At 41.6% G+C, this 18216-nt stretch overlaps 1 protein-coding gene across 2 annotated transcripts in view; it reads right to left on the bottom strand.

The window, feature by feature from the left end:
- Positions 1-17981, bottom strand: part of LOC118360399 (chemokine-like protein TAFA-1) — a 43737-nt gene extending 25756 nt beyond the window's left edge. The window contains exons 1-2 of one of the 2 annotated variants that reach the window (XM_052485167.1): positions 17537-17981; positions 15478-15628 (exon numbers count right to left, since the gene is read on the bottom strand). In XM_052485167.1, coding sequence (XP_052341127.1) covers positions 15478-15625 — 148 coding nt within the window. In that variant the 5' untranslated portion in view covers positions 15626-15628; positions 17537-17981. The remainder of the gene's footprint in view (positions 1-15477; positions 15629-17536) is intronic. The other variant, XM_052485166.1, reaches the window with a different exon arrangement.
- Positions 17982-18216: the final 235 nt, after the last annotated feature.

Raw genomic sequence — 18216 nt, 5'->3', positions numbered from 1 at the left:
TGTTACAGACAAACAGACATGCTAACCTCTCACCATTATAGTAATGGGGGAGGTTAGCATTTGTTTTGGGGTAATGTATTTATACTTCTGTAACTTTCTCTATCATCATTATACACGATTCATTCAGGATTATCCGTAATCATGATAACATCCACATTAATGTAGAACTCTTTACAAACACATTCTATTCTTATTTACAATAAAAGTGACTCAAATGACACAATATGTTATTTTCCATGAAGTTCTATTGGGCACAAAATAATCTCAAACACAACCAAAACAAACAGCAAATGCATCAACCAAATTTGTAGAGTAACAAGCTTGATCTTATCATTGTGTGCTAGGAATATGGGACCAAATACTAAACTTCTGACTAATTTAAAACAAATAAATGAATTTCTCCTAATACTCTTGGTCCCTTAAAATAGGGGTGACTAAGTACAAAAAGTGCTGTAATTTCTAAACGGTTCATCCGATATGAATAATCTGTACTTTAACCTAAACAAAATGTGCCTCAGTTCCAATACTTTTGGAGCTTACTGTAGGTGTCCCTCTTGTCCAGGTGGGAGAGGGCAGTGTGGAGTCCAATTGAGAGTACATCATCTGTGAATCTGTTGGGGTGGTGTGCGAATTGGAGTGAGTCTAGGGTGTCTGGGATGATGGTGTTGATGTGAGCCATGACCAGTCTTTCATGGCTACAGATGTGAGTGCTATGGGGAAATAGTCATTTAGACAGGTAACCTTGGCGTTCTTGGATACAGGGACTATGGTGGTCTGCTTGAAACATGTACATGAAGGTATTACAGACTGGGTCAGGGAGAGGTTGAAAATGTCAGCTGGTCAGCATATTTTCTGAGTATGCGTCTTGGTAATCCATCTGGCCCTGCGTCCTTGTGAATGTTAACTTGTTTAAAGGTTTTTCTCCCATTGGAGCCGGTTTAGTAGGAGTCGATCTTAGTCCTGTATTGACGCTTTGTCCGTTTGATGGTTCGTCGGAGGGCGTAGCGAGATTTCTTATACGCGTTCGGATTAGTGTCTCATCCTTGAAAGCGGCAGCTCAAGCCTTTAACTCAGTGCGATTATTGCCTGTAATCCATGGCTTCTGGTTTGGATATGTACGGTACCAGTACCAGTGAGCGCGTCACTGGTACTGGAATCAGGAGGATAGAGTTATAGTCAGATTTCCCAAATGGAGGACAAGGGAGAGCTTTATATGCCCTTCTGTGTGTGGAGTAAAGGTGATATTTTTGCCTCTAGTTGCACAGGAGACATGCTGGTAGAAATGAGGCAAACTGATTTGAATTTCCCTGCATTAAAATCACCTGCAGCTAGGAGTGACGCCTCTGCATGAGCATTTCATTTTCTTGTCTGCTTATGGCCCTATACAGCTCATTGAGTGCTGTCTTAGTGCTAGTATCGGTTTGTGATGGTAAATAGACAACTATAAAAAAAATATAGCTGAAAAGTCTCTTTGTAAATAGTTTGGTCTATAGCTCATCATTAGGTATTTCTAACTCAGGCGAGCAGAAACCCAAGACGTCCTTAATATCAGAGATCGCACAACAGCTGTTGTTAACAAGAGACACACACCTCCCCCTTGAGATTACCCAACGCAGACGTTCTGTTCTGCCAATGCATAGAAAAAACAACTAGATGTATGTTATCCATGTTCTTGTTCCGCCTCTGAGAAACATAGGAGTTTACAGTTCTTCTGCTGGATTGCCTCCATTTTATTTATTTTTAATTGAACCTTTATTTAACTAGGGATGTCAGTTAAGAAGAACATTTTATTTACAATGATGGCCTACACCGACCAAACCCAGATCACACTGGGCCAATTGTGCGCCACCCTATGGGACTTCCAATCACGGGCGGTTGTGATACAGCCTATATTCGAACCAGGGTGTCTGTAGTGACACGTCAAGCACTGAGATGCAGTGCCTTAGACCGCTGCGCCACTCAGGAGCCTGAGTGCATGGTTGGCCCTGGTCAATCCCTGGATGGGAGACTAGATGTAGCTGGAAGTGAGGGAAAAACATGTGAAGGGAAAAACATAAAAAATTATATAACGTGAAACTTCACACGTGTCTGAAAACCACATCTGACTTGTGAAAATGTAAATATGTTTGATATATGGTCACATGTGTTTTTTTTGTGATTTTTTTGTTGGTGCAAGGGCTGCATTCTTTTTATTCAATCACATCAACCACTGTGTACTGAATTTGCTATAGCTTGTTGTTGTTGACATGTCATGTGGATGTTGTGGCTAATGGATCAGTCATTGAGGCATGATCAATTCAATGGAAGGATTATCACTTTACTCTGTTTCAGAATCAGATCTTATCCAAGGTTAGGATGAACAGTATTCTTCTGCCCGACATCCTCACACAGTATGTTGTGGAGAAGAAATTGTGAAAAGTGAATAGAAAATGATCAAATTGAATGTGGGGGCTGTTTGACACATTGTTGATGGATTGCTATTCTCTGCGGCTGGTGGCCTTGACTCCAACATGCAAAACAAAACAATTCCCCTCCACTCTACACTATTTATGTGTGTGTTTGTGAATGTATGTGTGTGATTGTGTATGTGTGCAAGTGTGTGTGTATGTTCTTGGAGAACTCCCTGTGCCAGCAGCCACTGAGCCTGGCGGGAGTGATGTAGCATGGTTATTAATGCATGAGGATCCTCATACAGAGTATCTAAGGCTGATAACAGCTGGCAGAGTCAGAGGAGAGTCAGTGCTGTGTAATTAATTAAGCTTTAGGCCTCCTTCATTTTGCACACACAAAACCATAGCCCATTGCACAATGCTGCTGCATGTACGTTTTCTATAAACATGCTGTATAAACCAATATCTACAAGCACTAAGTACATGTGGGTCTCGTGAATGGAATTATCAATGGAGTCCAAGAGAGAACATGTAGTATTTAGTGTTATAAAATCCAATATCACACCAATTCTGAACATAATCAGGCATGTGCAAGGTGTTGTATCAAAATATGATTACTGCTCACACAAAATAACTGACAAAATGTGGCCCAGATCCAAAATCCAAAACTGGCACATTAGTTCTCCCCTGAAAGAGACCTCGATGTCTTGTCAGAAACCCATTATTCTTTAAAAGTGCTTTCCTCACCATGTTAAATGAGCATGCCCCATTAAAAACATTTAGAACCAGGAACAGATATAGCCTTTGGTTCACTCCAGACCTGACTGCCCTTGACCAGCACAAAAACATCCTGTGGCGTACTGCATTAGCATCGAATAGCCCCCGCGATATGCAACTTTTCAGGGAAGTTAGGAACCAATATACACAGGCAGTTAGGAAAGCAAAGGCTAGCTTTTTCAAACAGAAATTTGCATCCTGTAGCACAAACTCCAAAAAGTTATGGGACACTGTAAAGTCCATGGAGAATATTAGCACCTCCTCCCAGCCGCCCACTGCACTGAGTCTAGGAAACACTGTCACCACCGATAAATCCGTGATAATTGAGAATTTCAATAAGCATTTTCTATGGCTGGCCATGCTTTCCAGCTGGGTACCCCTACCCCGGTCAACAGCCCTGTACCCCCCACAGCAACTTGCCCAAGCCTCCCTTTGATTTACGTTTGATACTTAAGTATATTTAAAACCAAATACTTTTACTCAAGTAGTATTTTACTGGGTGACTTTCACCTTTCTCAGCCTCCAGTATTTATGCTGCAATAGTTTATGTGTCGGGGGGCTGTTATATCTGGAGTATTTCTCCTGTCTTATCTGGTGTCTGTATGCTCCCTCTAATTCTCTCTTTTTCTCTTTTTCTCTTTCTTCTCTCGGAGGACCTGAGTCCTAGGACCATGCCTCAGGACTACCTGGCCTGAAGTCTCCTTGCTGTCCCCAGTCCACCTGGTCATGCTGCTGCTCCAGTTTCAACTGTTCTGCCTGCGGCTATGGAACCCTGACCTGTTCACCGGACGTGCTACCTTGTCCCGGACCTGCTGCTTTTGACTCTCTCTCTCTACCGCACCTGCTGTCTCTAACTCTGAATAATCGGCTATGAAAAGCCAACTGACATTTACTCCTGACATGCTGACCTGTTGCACCCTCTACAACCACTGTGATTATTATTATTTGACCCTGCTGGTCATCTATGAACGTTTGAACATCTTGGCAATGTACTGTTATAATCTCCACCCCTCAGAGCCTGGTTCCTCTCTAGGTTTCTTCCTAGGTTCCTGCCTTTCTAAGGAGTTTTTCCTAGCCACCGTGCTTCTACATCTGCATTGCTTGCTGTTTGGGGTTTTAGGCTGGGTTTCTGTATAGCACTTTGTGACATCGGCTGATGTAAAAAGGGCTTTATAAATATCAAATCAAATCAAATTTATTTATATAGCCCTTCATACATCAGTTGATATCTCAAAGTGCTGTACAGAAACCCAGCCTAAAACCCCAAACAGCAAGCAATGCAGGTGTAGAAGCACGGTGGCTAGGAAAAACTCCCTAGAAAGGCCAAAACCTAGGAAGAAACCTAGAGAGGAACCAGGATATAAATACATTTGATTGATTTATTGATTGATTGACTTCAGTCATTTTCTATGAAGATATCTTTAATTTGACTCCAGTATGACAATTGAGTACTTTTTCCACCACTGCATAATGGAATTGTATGGAGTGTTGGTCCCCTGGGGTCACACTGGCATGTATGGAGAATATTGGGACAAAGTGGGCCATGCCACTTTCCATAGACACTGCAGGTAGGCTGGGATGAGACCTAGTGAAGGCATGGCTTCCTGGCTCAAAGGCAGACCTGGGTTCAAATAATATTGGATTTTTTTTTTCAAATATTGTACCTGTGCTTGATTAACCTTTCCTGTTGGAATGCACAGTCTCAAAAGTGCAAACCTATAACACCTGGCGCTCCATGCAGACTGAATCAAACGCTCAAAGTATATGACAGATTTCAAATAGTATTTGAACCCAAGCCTCCTTTAGAGGAGGTCTGAGGGGAGGGTGAGCGACATGTAAGTCAAAAGAATGTGCCTGCAAGAGGCATTATATAAGGCTATTAAACTGTCACTGTCTAGAAGGATGCAACCTTTGTTTGCGACCGCTGAAAATCAATTTTTCATGTTTGTTTCTGGCGAGGAAGTAGCACTGTACTACTGTCTCTCCTTTGTTAGAGAGCATGGGGAAATGTTTTTGCTCCTTTTTTTCTCTCGCTCTCTTTTACAGAAAGATACACAATGAAAAACATGTAGCTTGCAAGCAACATTAAAATGGAATAGCCTACGTATAACCACTGCCCCTTACCTATATATTGTGTGTGTCTGATTTCTATATCATTTGTGGTGTAATGTTTGGGTGTCTGTCAATTTAAGTACTTATTTGCACTGAGAATTCAAATGAACATACTGGGACTCGAGAACACAAACCCAATGTTGATGTTTTTTCAGGCCAATTGGGAAAAAAACATTCAGCCGAGTTCAATCCAGTATTGTCTGAGTTCAAACCCTGCCAGTCGTAGTGTAGATGAGAGGGAGTAGACGAGTGAGACCACCTCAGGCTTCTGTGTCCTCCTAATTCTTATTTGTTGTCTCTCTGTGGACACCCAGTGCCGCTTCTAGCCTTTTGGGGGCCCCAAGCGAGATTTGGCCGGGGCTAGCAATTACCTAGCAATCCCCACAAAATGTAGCTGCCATGGGCTAATTGAGGGACTGACATAACAAGTGGAAAACTGCTGATGCACTACCAAATTTCGAAATTACACCTCGTGTATTCTACTTTTCTAACTCTCAACAGTAAGTTGAGACCTTGACTGAGTTATTTTTTTTGTGTGTGGGGGGTTGGGCCCCCCTAGAGTGTGTGGGGCCCTACACGCAGCGCCTAGTCTGCTTATAGGAAGAGGCAGCTCTGTTGACACCTTCAGATGGAACTGAGATTCAGGCCAACCACTCAATAGAATTCTTACCATTTAAAAACAATTATTTCCTCCTATTTGAAGATAGTACAACATTACAATAAAATCACTGCAGATTCTTTTAAGATAGCATTATGTTTCCCTCTTCTCTATATACATTACTCTTAAGTGCACACACACCACATGGGAAAATGGACTGTCTGACAGATAGCATTAAGCATTTAAAAGTCCCTGTCAACACACCCCTTTCATACACTTAAATACTATATAACCTTATCATTTATATAACCATATCACTACAGATTAATTGTAGGTGGCATTGCTTGTTTGTTTTGAGCAATATGGTTCAGTTTGTAAAGTAAGTTCAAACCATGGGACAAAGGCTTATGTATGAGTTAAAGTGTATGAGTTCTAGAGATAATGTGTGATCAGAAAAACACAATACAACTTTGTAACAGTGGCAAGAGTGCTTTACGTTTGAGTGCTCTAGTGTGTTTCCTGTGATCCCTGTTGGGGGTGGATGGTGGCATGTCAACTCAGGACCCTAAAAACAATGCCGACGCCCCTTTTGCATGCACGACAACCACAATCTGTTCCTGCTGCTGTTCACGCTCATTGCACGGAATAAATACGGCACCTTGTGAATCATGCAACCCGTGGCTCGCACGTCTGAGAGTGAAGCTCCGGCTGCTGCTGCATCCTATAAGTACAGCTGAAGGGTGGAGAGGAGTACACTACCTCCTCCTGATTCACTGGACATAAATAATCATCTATTCAGGAATCCTACCTCCAGCTAGAGTTAGTGCGTGCTGGGCCTGGGACACTGGAACCCTTGGGATGCTTTTTGTTGTTTTTGCAATACATTTAAAATTGGCTCAAGGCAATTATACACATAGACCTACCTTTGTTCAAGGCTTTCAAAATCAATGTCTGTTGTTTGGAATAAGGCGTTGTTCGTGTTCATATTGGACCATGTGAGTTGCATTTAGCCGTAATCAGCATATTAAAACCTTTCATTGCACTATGCCTACCATTTATCCTGCTTAGAGAACCTGTTTACCTCTACATACCAACACTTTTCATTGGCAAGGAAAAAACTGATCTCCAGCCCCTTGTGATCTCAATTTCCTGTGGTAGTACCAGTCACTGAGAATTTAAGACATGTCACCGGCTTCAATGATTGGCCCAACGGTCCACAGCCAATGTCCTTCCTGCCACCAATTCATGACCCGTCAACCCCAATACTGCTACCAATCCAACAGCCACACAACACACAACGCAGAACAAATGCCCTGATGTCACTGTCAATCCAGGCATCCCATTCTGCTCTCATAACACTGGTATCCCATTTATCCTGGCATGAGGACAAGACAAATTATGGTATTCAGGAATAACAAGGTTTTTACTCTTTCCCCTGATCCAGAAAATTAATGATGGTATGCTTTCTACAAGATTAACTAACCACTATTCATATTTTTGGTTGAATTTGAAATCTCTCTCAAATCCTTGTCGGAAATGTGTGTTTGTCGAGTGTATTGTCTTTACAGCTGTATGCCAACATCCCAAGTGATTGATTCTTCAGAGGGAGAATGTAATTATGGTCTGTACCATCACAAAGCTCATAGAACAGCAGCACTGATGTCTCAGAGGAGATTTCTTAAGGCCATTACTCGATAGCTGGGAATCTCAAGCTCAGAAAACATGTTCCCCTTCATTGTTGTTTAGAAATGTTTATGGGACAGACACACAACTGAAACATTCAGAATTACAGTCCTATATTAGTCCCATCTAATGTGTGTATCTATTTTTAAACAATTTTTTATTTCACCTTTATTTAACCAGGTAGGCAAGTTGAGAACAAGTTCTCATTTACAATTGCGACCTGGCCAAGATAAAGCAAAGCAGTTCGATACATACAACAACATAGAGTTACACATGGAGTAAAACAAACATACAGTCAATAATACAGTAGAAAAAGAAGTCTATGCATTGTGTATCTGTGTACAAGGCCATCACATTAAATTGGGTTTTGTGTAGTTTTAAATAACACTCTCTGTAGTTTTAAATGGCTTCTGTATAGTTTTAATGGTGCCCTGTTTAGTTTTAAATGGTGCTCTGTGTAGGTTTAAATGGTGCCCTGTTTAGTTTTAAATGGTGCTCTGTGTAGTTTTTAATGGTGCCCTGTTTAGTTTTAAATGGAGCTCTGTGTATGTTTAAATGGTGCCCTGTTTCGTTTTAAATGGTGCTCGGTGTAGTTTTAAATGGTGCCATGTTTAGTTTTAAATGACACTCCGTGTAGGTTTAAATGACACTCTGTGTAGGTTTAAATGGTGCTCTGTGTAGGTTTAAATGGCACTCTGTGTAGGTTTAAATGGCACTCTGTGTATGTTTAAATGGCGCTCTGTATTTGTTTTAAATGGTGCAGTGATTAGTTTTATATGGCACCCTGTGTAGTTTTAAGTGGCGTTCTGTTTAGTTTTTCTCTCAAGGACTAGAGCTACAGTGCCTTGCAAAAGTATTCATCCCCCTTGGCGTTCTTCCTATTTTGTTGCATTACAACCTGTAATTTAAATTGATTTTTATTTGGATTGCATGTAATGGACATACACAAAATAGTCAAAATTGGTGAAGTGAAATGAAAAAAAATAACTTAAAAAAAAAAAAGCTGAAAAGTGGTGCGTGCATATGTATTCACCCCTGTTCTGAAAGGCCCCAGAATCTGCAACACCACTAAGCAAGGGGCAGCATCAAGCAAGCGGCACCATGAAGACCAAGGAGCTCTCCAAACAGGTCAGGGACAAAGTTGTAGAGAAGTACAGATCAGGGTTGGGTTATAAAAAATTATCAGGAACTTTGAACATCCTACGGAGCACCATTAAATCCATTATAAAATAATCGAAAGAATATGGCACCACAACAAACCTCCCAAGAGAGGGCCACCCACCAAAACTCATGGACCAGGCAAGGAGGGCATTAATCAGAGAGGCAACAAAGAGACCAAAGATAATCCTGAAGGCGCTGCAAAGCTCCGTAGCGGAGATTTGAGTATCTGTCCATAGGACCGTTTTAAGCAGTACACTCCACAGAGCTAGACTTTACGGAAGAGTGGCCCGAAAAAAACATTGATTAGAGAAAAAATAAGCAAACATGTTTGGTGTTAGCCAAAAGGCATGTGGGAGACTCCCCAAACATATGAAAGAAGGTACTCTGGTCAGATGAGACTAAAATTTCGCTTTTTGGCCGTCAAGGAAAACACTGGCGCAAACCCAACACCACCCATCAACACGAGAACACCATCCCCACAGTGAAGCATGGTGGTGGCAGCATCATGCTGTGGGGATGTTTCTCATCAGCAGGGACTGGGAAACTGGTCAGAATTGAAGGAATGATGGAGGGTGCTAAATACAGGAAAATTATTGAGGGAAACCTGTTTCAGTCTTCCAGAGATTTGAGACTGAGACGGAGGTTCACCTTCCAGCAGGACAATGACCCTAAGCATACTGCTAAAGTAACACTCGAGTGGTTTAAGGGGAAACATTTAAATGTCTTGGAATGTCCTGGTCAAAGCCCAGACCGTAATCCAATTAAGAATCTGTGGTATGACTTAAAGATTGCTGTACACCAGCGGAACCCATCCAACTTGAAGGAGCTGGAGCAGTTTTGCCTTGAAGAATGGGCAAAAATCCCAGTGGCTAGATGTGCCAAGCTTATAGAGACATACCACAAGAGACTTGCAGCTGTAATTGCTGCAAAAGACAGCTCAACAAAGTATTGACTTTGGGGTGGTGAATAGTTATGCACATTGAAGTTTTCCGTTTTTTTGTCTTATTTCTTGCTTGTTTCAGATGTTTTGCATCTTCAAAGTGGTAGGCATGTTGTGTAAATCAAATGATACAAACCTCCAAAAAATGCATTTTAATTCCAGGTTGTAAGGCAACAAATTAGGAAATATACCAAGGGGGATGAATACCTTCGCAAGCCACTGTACTAACATGACATCCATGTTGGGTTACTCCTCCGTCATTGCTTTATGATTGGACCAGCTAGGCCAGTTAGCTGCTTTCAGTACCGGCGCAATCAATCTTTCCAGGAAAGCCTATGATCAGGGACGTCTAAACAACAAAGACTCACGAGAGAGCAGTAACTCCAATCAGGCTCACAGCTTTCTCCAAATAAATCTCACTAAAGTGGAGATTTGACATGGAAAAGAACAGAACCCAATAAGCATTTAGTCTACTGTATGTTGTGCTGACATTACATTCACCAAAGAAAACATATAATTAACACGCAAAATGTACTTTTAGTAGTCTAAAAATACAGTAGGAGCATGTACTGTATAAAACCTTTGAAATTGTGCATTCGAGGCTATATTGTGACAGTGTTTTTTGAACCTGTCATTATTGCTGCCTCAATAGCCTCTGTAGACATCAGGACACAAACATGGAATCTTCTAATACCCTGGGATTGGTTGGGCTGCAGTTGTCCACATGTTATAAGGCCCTGGCATTTGGTTGGGCTGCATTTGTCCACATGTTATAAGGCCCTGGCATTTGGTTGGTCTGCATTTGTCCACATGTTATAAGGCCCTGGCATTTGGTTGGGCTGCATTTGTCCACATGTTATAAGGCCCTGGCATTTGGTTGGGCTGCATTTGTCCACATGTTATAATGCCCTGGCATTTGGTTGGGCTGCATTTGTCCACATGTTATAAGGCCCTGGCATTTGGTTGGGCTGCATTTGTCCACATGTTATAATGCCCTGGCATTTGGTTGGGCTGCATTTGTCCACATGTTATAATGCCCTGGCATTTGGTTGGGCTGCATTTGTCCACATGTTATAATGCCCTGGCATTTGGTTGGGCTGCATTTGTCCACATGTTATAATACCCTGGCATTTGGTTGGGCTGCATTTGTCCACATGTTATAAGGCCCTGGCATTTGGTTGGGCTGCATTTGTCCACATGTTATAATGCCCTGGCATTTGGTTGGGCTGCATTTGTCCACATGTTATATACCCTGGCATTTGGTTGGGCTGCATTTGTCCACATGTTATAATGGGCCCTTTGGCATTTGGTTGGTCTGCATTTGTCCACATGTTATAATACCCTGGCATTTGGTTGGGCTGCATTTGTCCACATGTTATAATGCCCTGGCATTTGGTTGGGCTGCATTTGTCCACATGTTATTATATTTGGTTGGGCTGCTGGGTTTTGGTTGGGCTGAATTTGTCCACATGTTATTATACCCTGGCATTTGGTTGGGCTGCATTTGTCCACATGTTATTATACCCTGGGTTTTGGTTGGGCTGCATTTGTCCACATGTTATTATACCCTGGGTTTTGGTTGGGCTGAATTTGTCCACATGTTATTATACCCTGTTGCATTTGTCCACATGTTATTATACCCTGGGTTTTGGTTGGGCTGCATTTGTCCACATGTTATAAGGCCCTGGCATTTGGTTGGGCTGCATTTGTCCACATGTTATTATACCCTGGCATTTGGTTGGGCTGCATTTGTCCACATGTTATAAGGCCCTGGCATTTGGTTGGGCTGAATTTGTCCACATGTTATAATGCCCTGGCATTTGGTTGGGTTGCATTTGTCCACATGTTATTATACCCTGGCATTTGGTTGGGCTGCATTTGTCCACATGTTATAAGGCCCTGGCATTTGGTTGGTCTGCATTTGTCCACATGTTATAATACCCTGGGATTGGTTGGGCTGCATTTGTCCACATGTTATAAGGCCCTGGCATTTGGTTGGGCTGCATTTGTCCACATGTTATTATACCCTGGGTTTTGGTTGGGCTGAATTTGTCCACATGTTATTATACCCTGGCATTTGGTTGGGCTGCATTTGTCCACATGTTATAATGCCCTGGCATTTGGTTGGGCTGCATTTGTCCACGTGTTATAATGCCCTGGCATTTGGTTGGGCTGCATTTGTCCACATGTTATAATACCCTGGCATTTGGTTGGGCTGCATTTGTCCACATGTTATAAGGCCCTGGCATTTGGTTGGGCTGCATTTGTCCACATGTTATTATACCCTGGGTTTTGGTTGGGCTGCATTTGTCCACATGTTATCTTGTTAGGGCAGTGGTCCCGTGGTGGGAACATATATCAGCGGAAATTTCAAGTATGCCACGTATAGTTTTTGATAAAACTCAAACGTTCATTAAAATGCACATACAATATACTGAATTAAAGCTACACTCGTTGTGAATCTAGTTACCGAGTCAGATTTGTAAAATGCTTTTCGACGAAAGCATGAGAAGCTATTATCTGATAGCATGTATCCCCCAAATACTGCACCGTCACCTAACGACAGATTTTGCGATAGCCGGGGGCTACTCAGAACGCAGAAATAAAATATAAAACATTCATTACCTTTGACGAGCTTCTTTCTTGGCACTCCTAGATGTCCCATAAACATAATTTTGGGTCTTTTTTTGATTAAATCGGTCCATATATAGCCTAGATATCGATCTATGAACACTGTGTGAACAACGGAAAAAAATAGCGTTTTAGAACGTAACGTCATTTTTTTAAATTAAAAAAGTCGACGATAAACTTTCACAAAACACTTCGAAATACTTTTGTAATGCAACTTTAGGTATTAGTACACGTTAATAAGTGATACAATTGATCACGAGGCGATGTCAATTCTATAGGTGTCCTTATTGAAATACTGTCCTGAGAAATCTCAACCAAAACATCCGGTCGGAGACCGGAGGGAATCGGTTCCCTTGATTCGGTTTGACCAAGAAACAAAGCCCAGGCAAATGACAAGACTCTAGACAACGTGTGGAAGCTGTAGGTACTGCAACCTCAGCCCTATTTAATCCGGTTCACCTATAACAATTCCTGGAAGTCGCGCATGGATATTGTTTTCCATTTTCAGTGATCAGATTTTCCTGCACTTTTCGATGAAACGCACGTTCTGTTATAGTCACAGCCGTGATTTAACCAGTTTTAGAAACGTCTGAGTGTTTTCTATCCACACATACTAATCATATGCATATACTATATTCCTGGCATGAATAGCAGGGCGCTGAAATGTTGCGCGATTTTTAACTAAAAGCTGCTTAAATTCTCGACATCCTAACATTATTATACCCTGGGTTTTGGTTGGGCTGCATTTGTCCACATGTTATTATACCCTGGCATTTGGTTGGGCTGAATTTGTCCACATGTTATTATACCCTGGCATTTGGTTGGGCTGAATTTGTCCACATGTTATTATACCCTGGCATTTGGTTGGGCTGCATTTGTCCACATGTTATTATATCCTGGGTTTTGGTTGGGCTGCATTTGTCCACATGTTATTATACCCTGGCATTTGGTTGGGCTGAATTTGTCCACATGTTATTATACCCTGGCATTTGGTTGGGCTGCATTTGTCCACATGTTATTATACCCTGGGTTTTGGTTGGGCTGCATTTGTCCACATGTTATTATACCCTGGGTTTTGGTTGGGCTGCATTTGTCCACATGTTATTATACCCTGGCATTTGGTTGGGCTGCATTTGTCCACATGTTATTATACCCTGGCATTTGGTTGGGCTGCATTTGTCCACATGTTATTATACCCTGGGTTTTGGTTGGGCTGCATTTGTCCACATGTTATTATACCCTGGCATTTGGTTGGGCTGCATTTGTCCACATGATATTATACCCTGGCATTTGGTTGGGCTGCATTTGTCCACATGTTATAATACCCTGGCATTTCTGCATTTGTCCACATGTTATTATACCCTGGGTTTTGGTTGGGCTGCATTTGTCCACATGTTATTATACCCTGGGTTTTGGTTGGGCTGCATTTGTCCACATGTTATTATACCCTGGGTTTTGGTTGGGCTGCATTTGTCCAGAAGTTATTATACCCTGGAATATGTTTGGGCTGTATTTGTCCACATATGATAGCATATACTATATTATACTCGCGTGTGACTGAGCGATGAAACAAAGGTGCTGTAGCGAGAATTACTGTCCTGACACTGACATCAAATGTTGAATACAAGAAGCAGTTGACCTGCTTTACCACTACTCAGGCGTTGGAAATAGAACAGCCACTGAGGAGTGCTGCACGCTCAGTTAAAAGCACGGGCACAGCTCTCTTTGCAAAGCCTTGACAAGATTCACTATGCAGCTTTTGAATGATTCTCTCCTATGTATACTTCCATTCACAATATCCATAACTTAGGCTTCCTGAAAACAAAAGTACCGCTGGTCCAATTTCAATTCAGCACAATTTCATAGAGATTGTAATCACCCGAACCAAAAGGAGGAGAATCGTTTGTTGGTAAATTAACTCATATATCAGCATGAGAGTTATTGTGGCTGAGGTGGACCCAAGAGTAAATATTTCCGCCAGATCCTGCAAACTGTAGCTCAAAATGAATAAACACACAGTCTTGCCATGTTGGTTTAGAATTTTGAAGAAAACCCTCTGTACACAAAAGACAAATGTAACACAGTGCAATGTGTATGCTAGATAGCTAATGGGTGATTAGTCCTAGCTAATTAGCCTGTCATCCATTAGAAAATAATGGCTTTGTCAAAAGAAGCCCCCAGTGACACCACACACACCACACCTTTTCTAAAGTGGTTAACAGGTTGAAGTTTATTGGGATGTCTTGTCCTGGAGGCAGAACGTAGCGACTTCAGCTAGATGGGCCAGCTGCAAAGTGAAAATTGGCTAAATTGTAAGAATGTATGACAACAGAAGTTCACTTTTTGGCCTTAATTTAAGGTCAGGGTTAGGTATTAGCAATGTGTTTAAGGTTAGGGTTAAAGTTAGGGTTAAAGTTAGGTTTAAAATCAGATTGTATGACTTAGTGGCTATGTTAGCGAGTGACCACTCTGCAGAGCTGTCACGACTCCTACCAAAGGTGGCTCCCCTTCCTGTTCGGGTGGCGCTCGGCGGTCGTCGTCACCGGCCTACTAGCTGCCACTGATCCTTTTTTCCTCCTTGTCTGTTTATTAGTTACACCTGTGTTTAATTAGGTTTATTGGTGGGGCTTTATTATCCAGCCTGCGCGCCTACTGGGTGTGCTGGATTATTCTCTGTGTACTATTGTGCACGACTGTAGGTCACGGTTGTCCGTGGATGTGTGTATTTTCTGGACTGTTTAGTTTCCTGTGTTTTGGGGCATTTGTTTGGCTTGGCGTCGGTTTCACCTGTGTGGTGAATTAAAAGTACTGCTACCCTGAATTCTCTGTTTCCTGCGCCTGACTTCTTCCTCCACTCCACTCCGGGCATTACAAGAGCTGCCTCTAGAACAAGATTCATGACGAAATACATGAACCTGCAAGAGGTTAGGGAAAGTTGGTCATTTTTTCAGTGACTATTTACAAAGAACAAAGTTCTACATAGAATATACGTATATTGCCCAAGCCCTCCTCCCTATCTTGTTTTGTTCCAGTAAACAACCATTACTCTGTACCGCAATTATCCATACAAAGGCTATAAAAAGGGACAAAACCTTTTGCAATGTTCCATTGGACCTACATTTACACAACTCAAAAGTGGAACAAAGCAGAGGTAGAAGTGGAGGAGGGTGTTGTTGATGACTCACCAATCATGTGAATGGAAGTCCTTCCAGGCCGTGTCACATGGTGCGGCTGTAGCTGTATGGTCTCATAGAAGGTGGCCTGGCAGAGCTGGATGGCTGTCCCACTGACCCAGAGGACCAGGCAAAGCAGCCAGGACATGACAGCACACATCTGCTATAGCGGGGGGGGGGGGCACAGTCAAAGGTCATCATGTCACACACGCAAGCACAGATGCCTTCATGACCAAATGAAAGCACACACGTGCGCATGCACACACACAGAAGCACACAAAACCATGTCCTGGCACATTGACCCAATGAACTTCCACATAAACCTCATAATAAACAGTGTATCATTCAGCGTGATAATCAACTGCTCGTTTGTGATCTTTTTATTCCTGCCCTATTTTGTCCCTGAGCCACAGCGCAGCAGCAAATGTGGAATGGTCCCTGGAGACTTATTCCATGCAGCTGAGATTTCCCCTGACAGGCTGAATCCCCCTCTTCAACCTGACTATCTCTTCTTGCTTGCCTTTAAACCAAAATTAGAAATAAAAAAGAAGATTTCTCTCCTGGTTCGCAGGCAGTTAGCTGCCATCTCTTTTCTATGGGTGTCTTTTGGATGTCACAAGGCTGTGAAAGTGATAGAACCATAATGGGAATCAACAGTCATGTAATGTATCTCACAAAGCTGTTTAGATAAGGGGGCTTCAAGACACATACAGATCCCAGGTTAAGGTTAGGTTTGGGTTGAGAATGATTCAATTTTGTAAATAATTGCCTCTGTAAAAATATATTGGCATCAACAAACGTGGTGATAGCATTACATTGTGATTGTATTCGACAGATTACAAATGTTTTCATTTTTAGTGAAGCTTGTGAAAGAGAAAATAGCTTTTGGGCAGGTGCCTTTGTCATGTAGTACGATTTTTTATTGTGTTGTTTTTTTCTCAGTTATAATCTAAATAATTACCACTGTCAACATATCTTTACATCAACAAACTAGAGGTGTTGCCTGCAAGCAGTGTTTCGGTTCAACACATTACAAAATGAGATTTTTTTTCGGGGAGCATATCAAAGTAAAATCTGCTTTTATGCAGGTGTCTTTAATAGGTAATGAGATTTTGTATTGGATTAGGTTTTAGATTTTTTTTTGAATGTAGCCTACTGTGTCTGTGCTTCCGCCTTGGATTGGCTTTCAATGATAGTGCTTCAGAGAAAAAATGTTGCTGGCCTTTTGCTATTCATTCCACATATTCTACAGTATAGATATAGGATCTTCATTTGAGCCAGTTTGCTACAGCAATAAAACCTTCCTGCAGTAACAGGAAATTGAATTATTATGTGGATTATAATTAATTAACATTTTTGTTGGGGTTGATACATTTTTTTTAAGTGAAAATCAACTGACTGAAATGTCCAAATCCAAATTAAAAACTTCATAAGCCTTTTTAAAGCTTAAATACATTACAAGTGTTACATTTCCTTACATTGCAGGAGAAACAACAGGGTGATCACATTAAGATCCTATCGTAGTTCAGCCTAGATATTAAAGTCTCTGTTTTCCCTGTTTAAAGGACCTTACATCTGTAAAAAGGTGGCATAGTCTGCAAAACACATGACATGTATTTTCTTTCTTATGCACTATCGATGTTCTCATATGTGTTCATGTACAGTAAAGTACTGTACATAACATAATTGGCCCAGAACATTTCCAAAAACTGTCAGTACATTTGATAGTTCAAACATTATGTATTTCAACAGACTGGATGTAACCTTTGGAATAAATCAGCCTTGGAATAAAAGAGGAACATGAAATCCACAAGATTATGCAAACAGTAAATATTGTAAAAGTAATGTTACTACAAATTGCAAGCAAATGTATGTCATAAAAACAGAGCACAGTACTTTTAAGGAATTTTCTTAATGCATAACTACGTACAAACTCACTTAAATCTAAGTGATGCAGATTTTATGAAACGGTCTCCATATTTGTTCATGTAAAGTCCCTTGGGTACAGTTTTATTTATACTTCCATCGAACCACTAAACATCTCTCCTCCTTTATACAGTAAATATCCTACCTGAGTAAAGATCCTGGTAATCCTGGTAGAGTTAATTATTATTCTATCACATTATCTTAAATCCATCCATCCCGAAGCTGATGTGAATCCCCCCACAACTTTATCCTTGATTTAGGTGTCGAGACTCCCAAACTCCTCTGACACTTCACGGCTTGCCCTCCTTCACTTTGTCTGAGGACGACCAACAATGAGCACAGAGACTGAAACAGATTTAGAGCCTTGCCATTTCCTCCTTTGAAATATCACTGTATTCCCTCGAGGAGACCCTGGCACTGACACAGAATAGATTTGCCTCTTTGCGTTTACAGGCACATACAGAGTGATCCTTAATTAACTGCTGTAGAATCTCCCTTCTCGCTCTCTCTTTCTCTCTTTCGCTTTCTCTCTCGCTCTGTCCGTCTGCATCCTCCTCCCATTGACAGGCAGTCTCTGAGCACACGTTCTAGCTCTGTCCCCCTCAGCGAGCACTAAGTAATGACTGTTCCTCTACAGCCTGCCTGAGTGTAAAGACTATCAGGTCTTAAAGCAAGATTTCCCCAGTATCACACTGAAACTGCAAGGTACCTTATGGTCAGTCCTGATTATCAGCCTCTTACCATTGGAAATCAACACAGGTGGTCTCACATAGGAACATCCACTTAAGAACACCTATAGACAATTACATAGATTATATTTACCTA

This window comes from Oncorhynchus keta, chromosome 28, assembly GCF_023373465.1.
Source record: "Oncorhynchus keta strain PuntledgeMale-10-30-2019 chromosome 28, Oket_V2, whole genome shotgun sequence".
NCBI classification, from domain to species: Eukaryota; Metazoa; Chordata; class Actinopteri; order Salmoniformes; family Salmonidae; genus Oncorhynchus; species Oncorhynchus keta.
The sequence above is the reverse complement of the archived record's forward strand: the minus strand, read 5'-3'. Positions and strand labels throughout refer to the sequence as shown.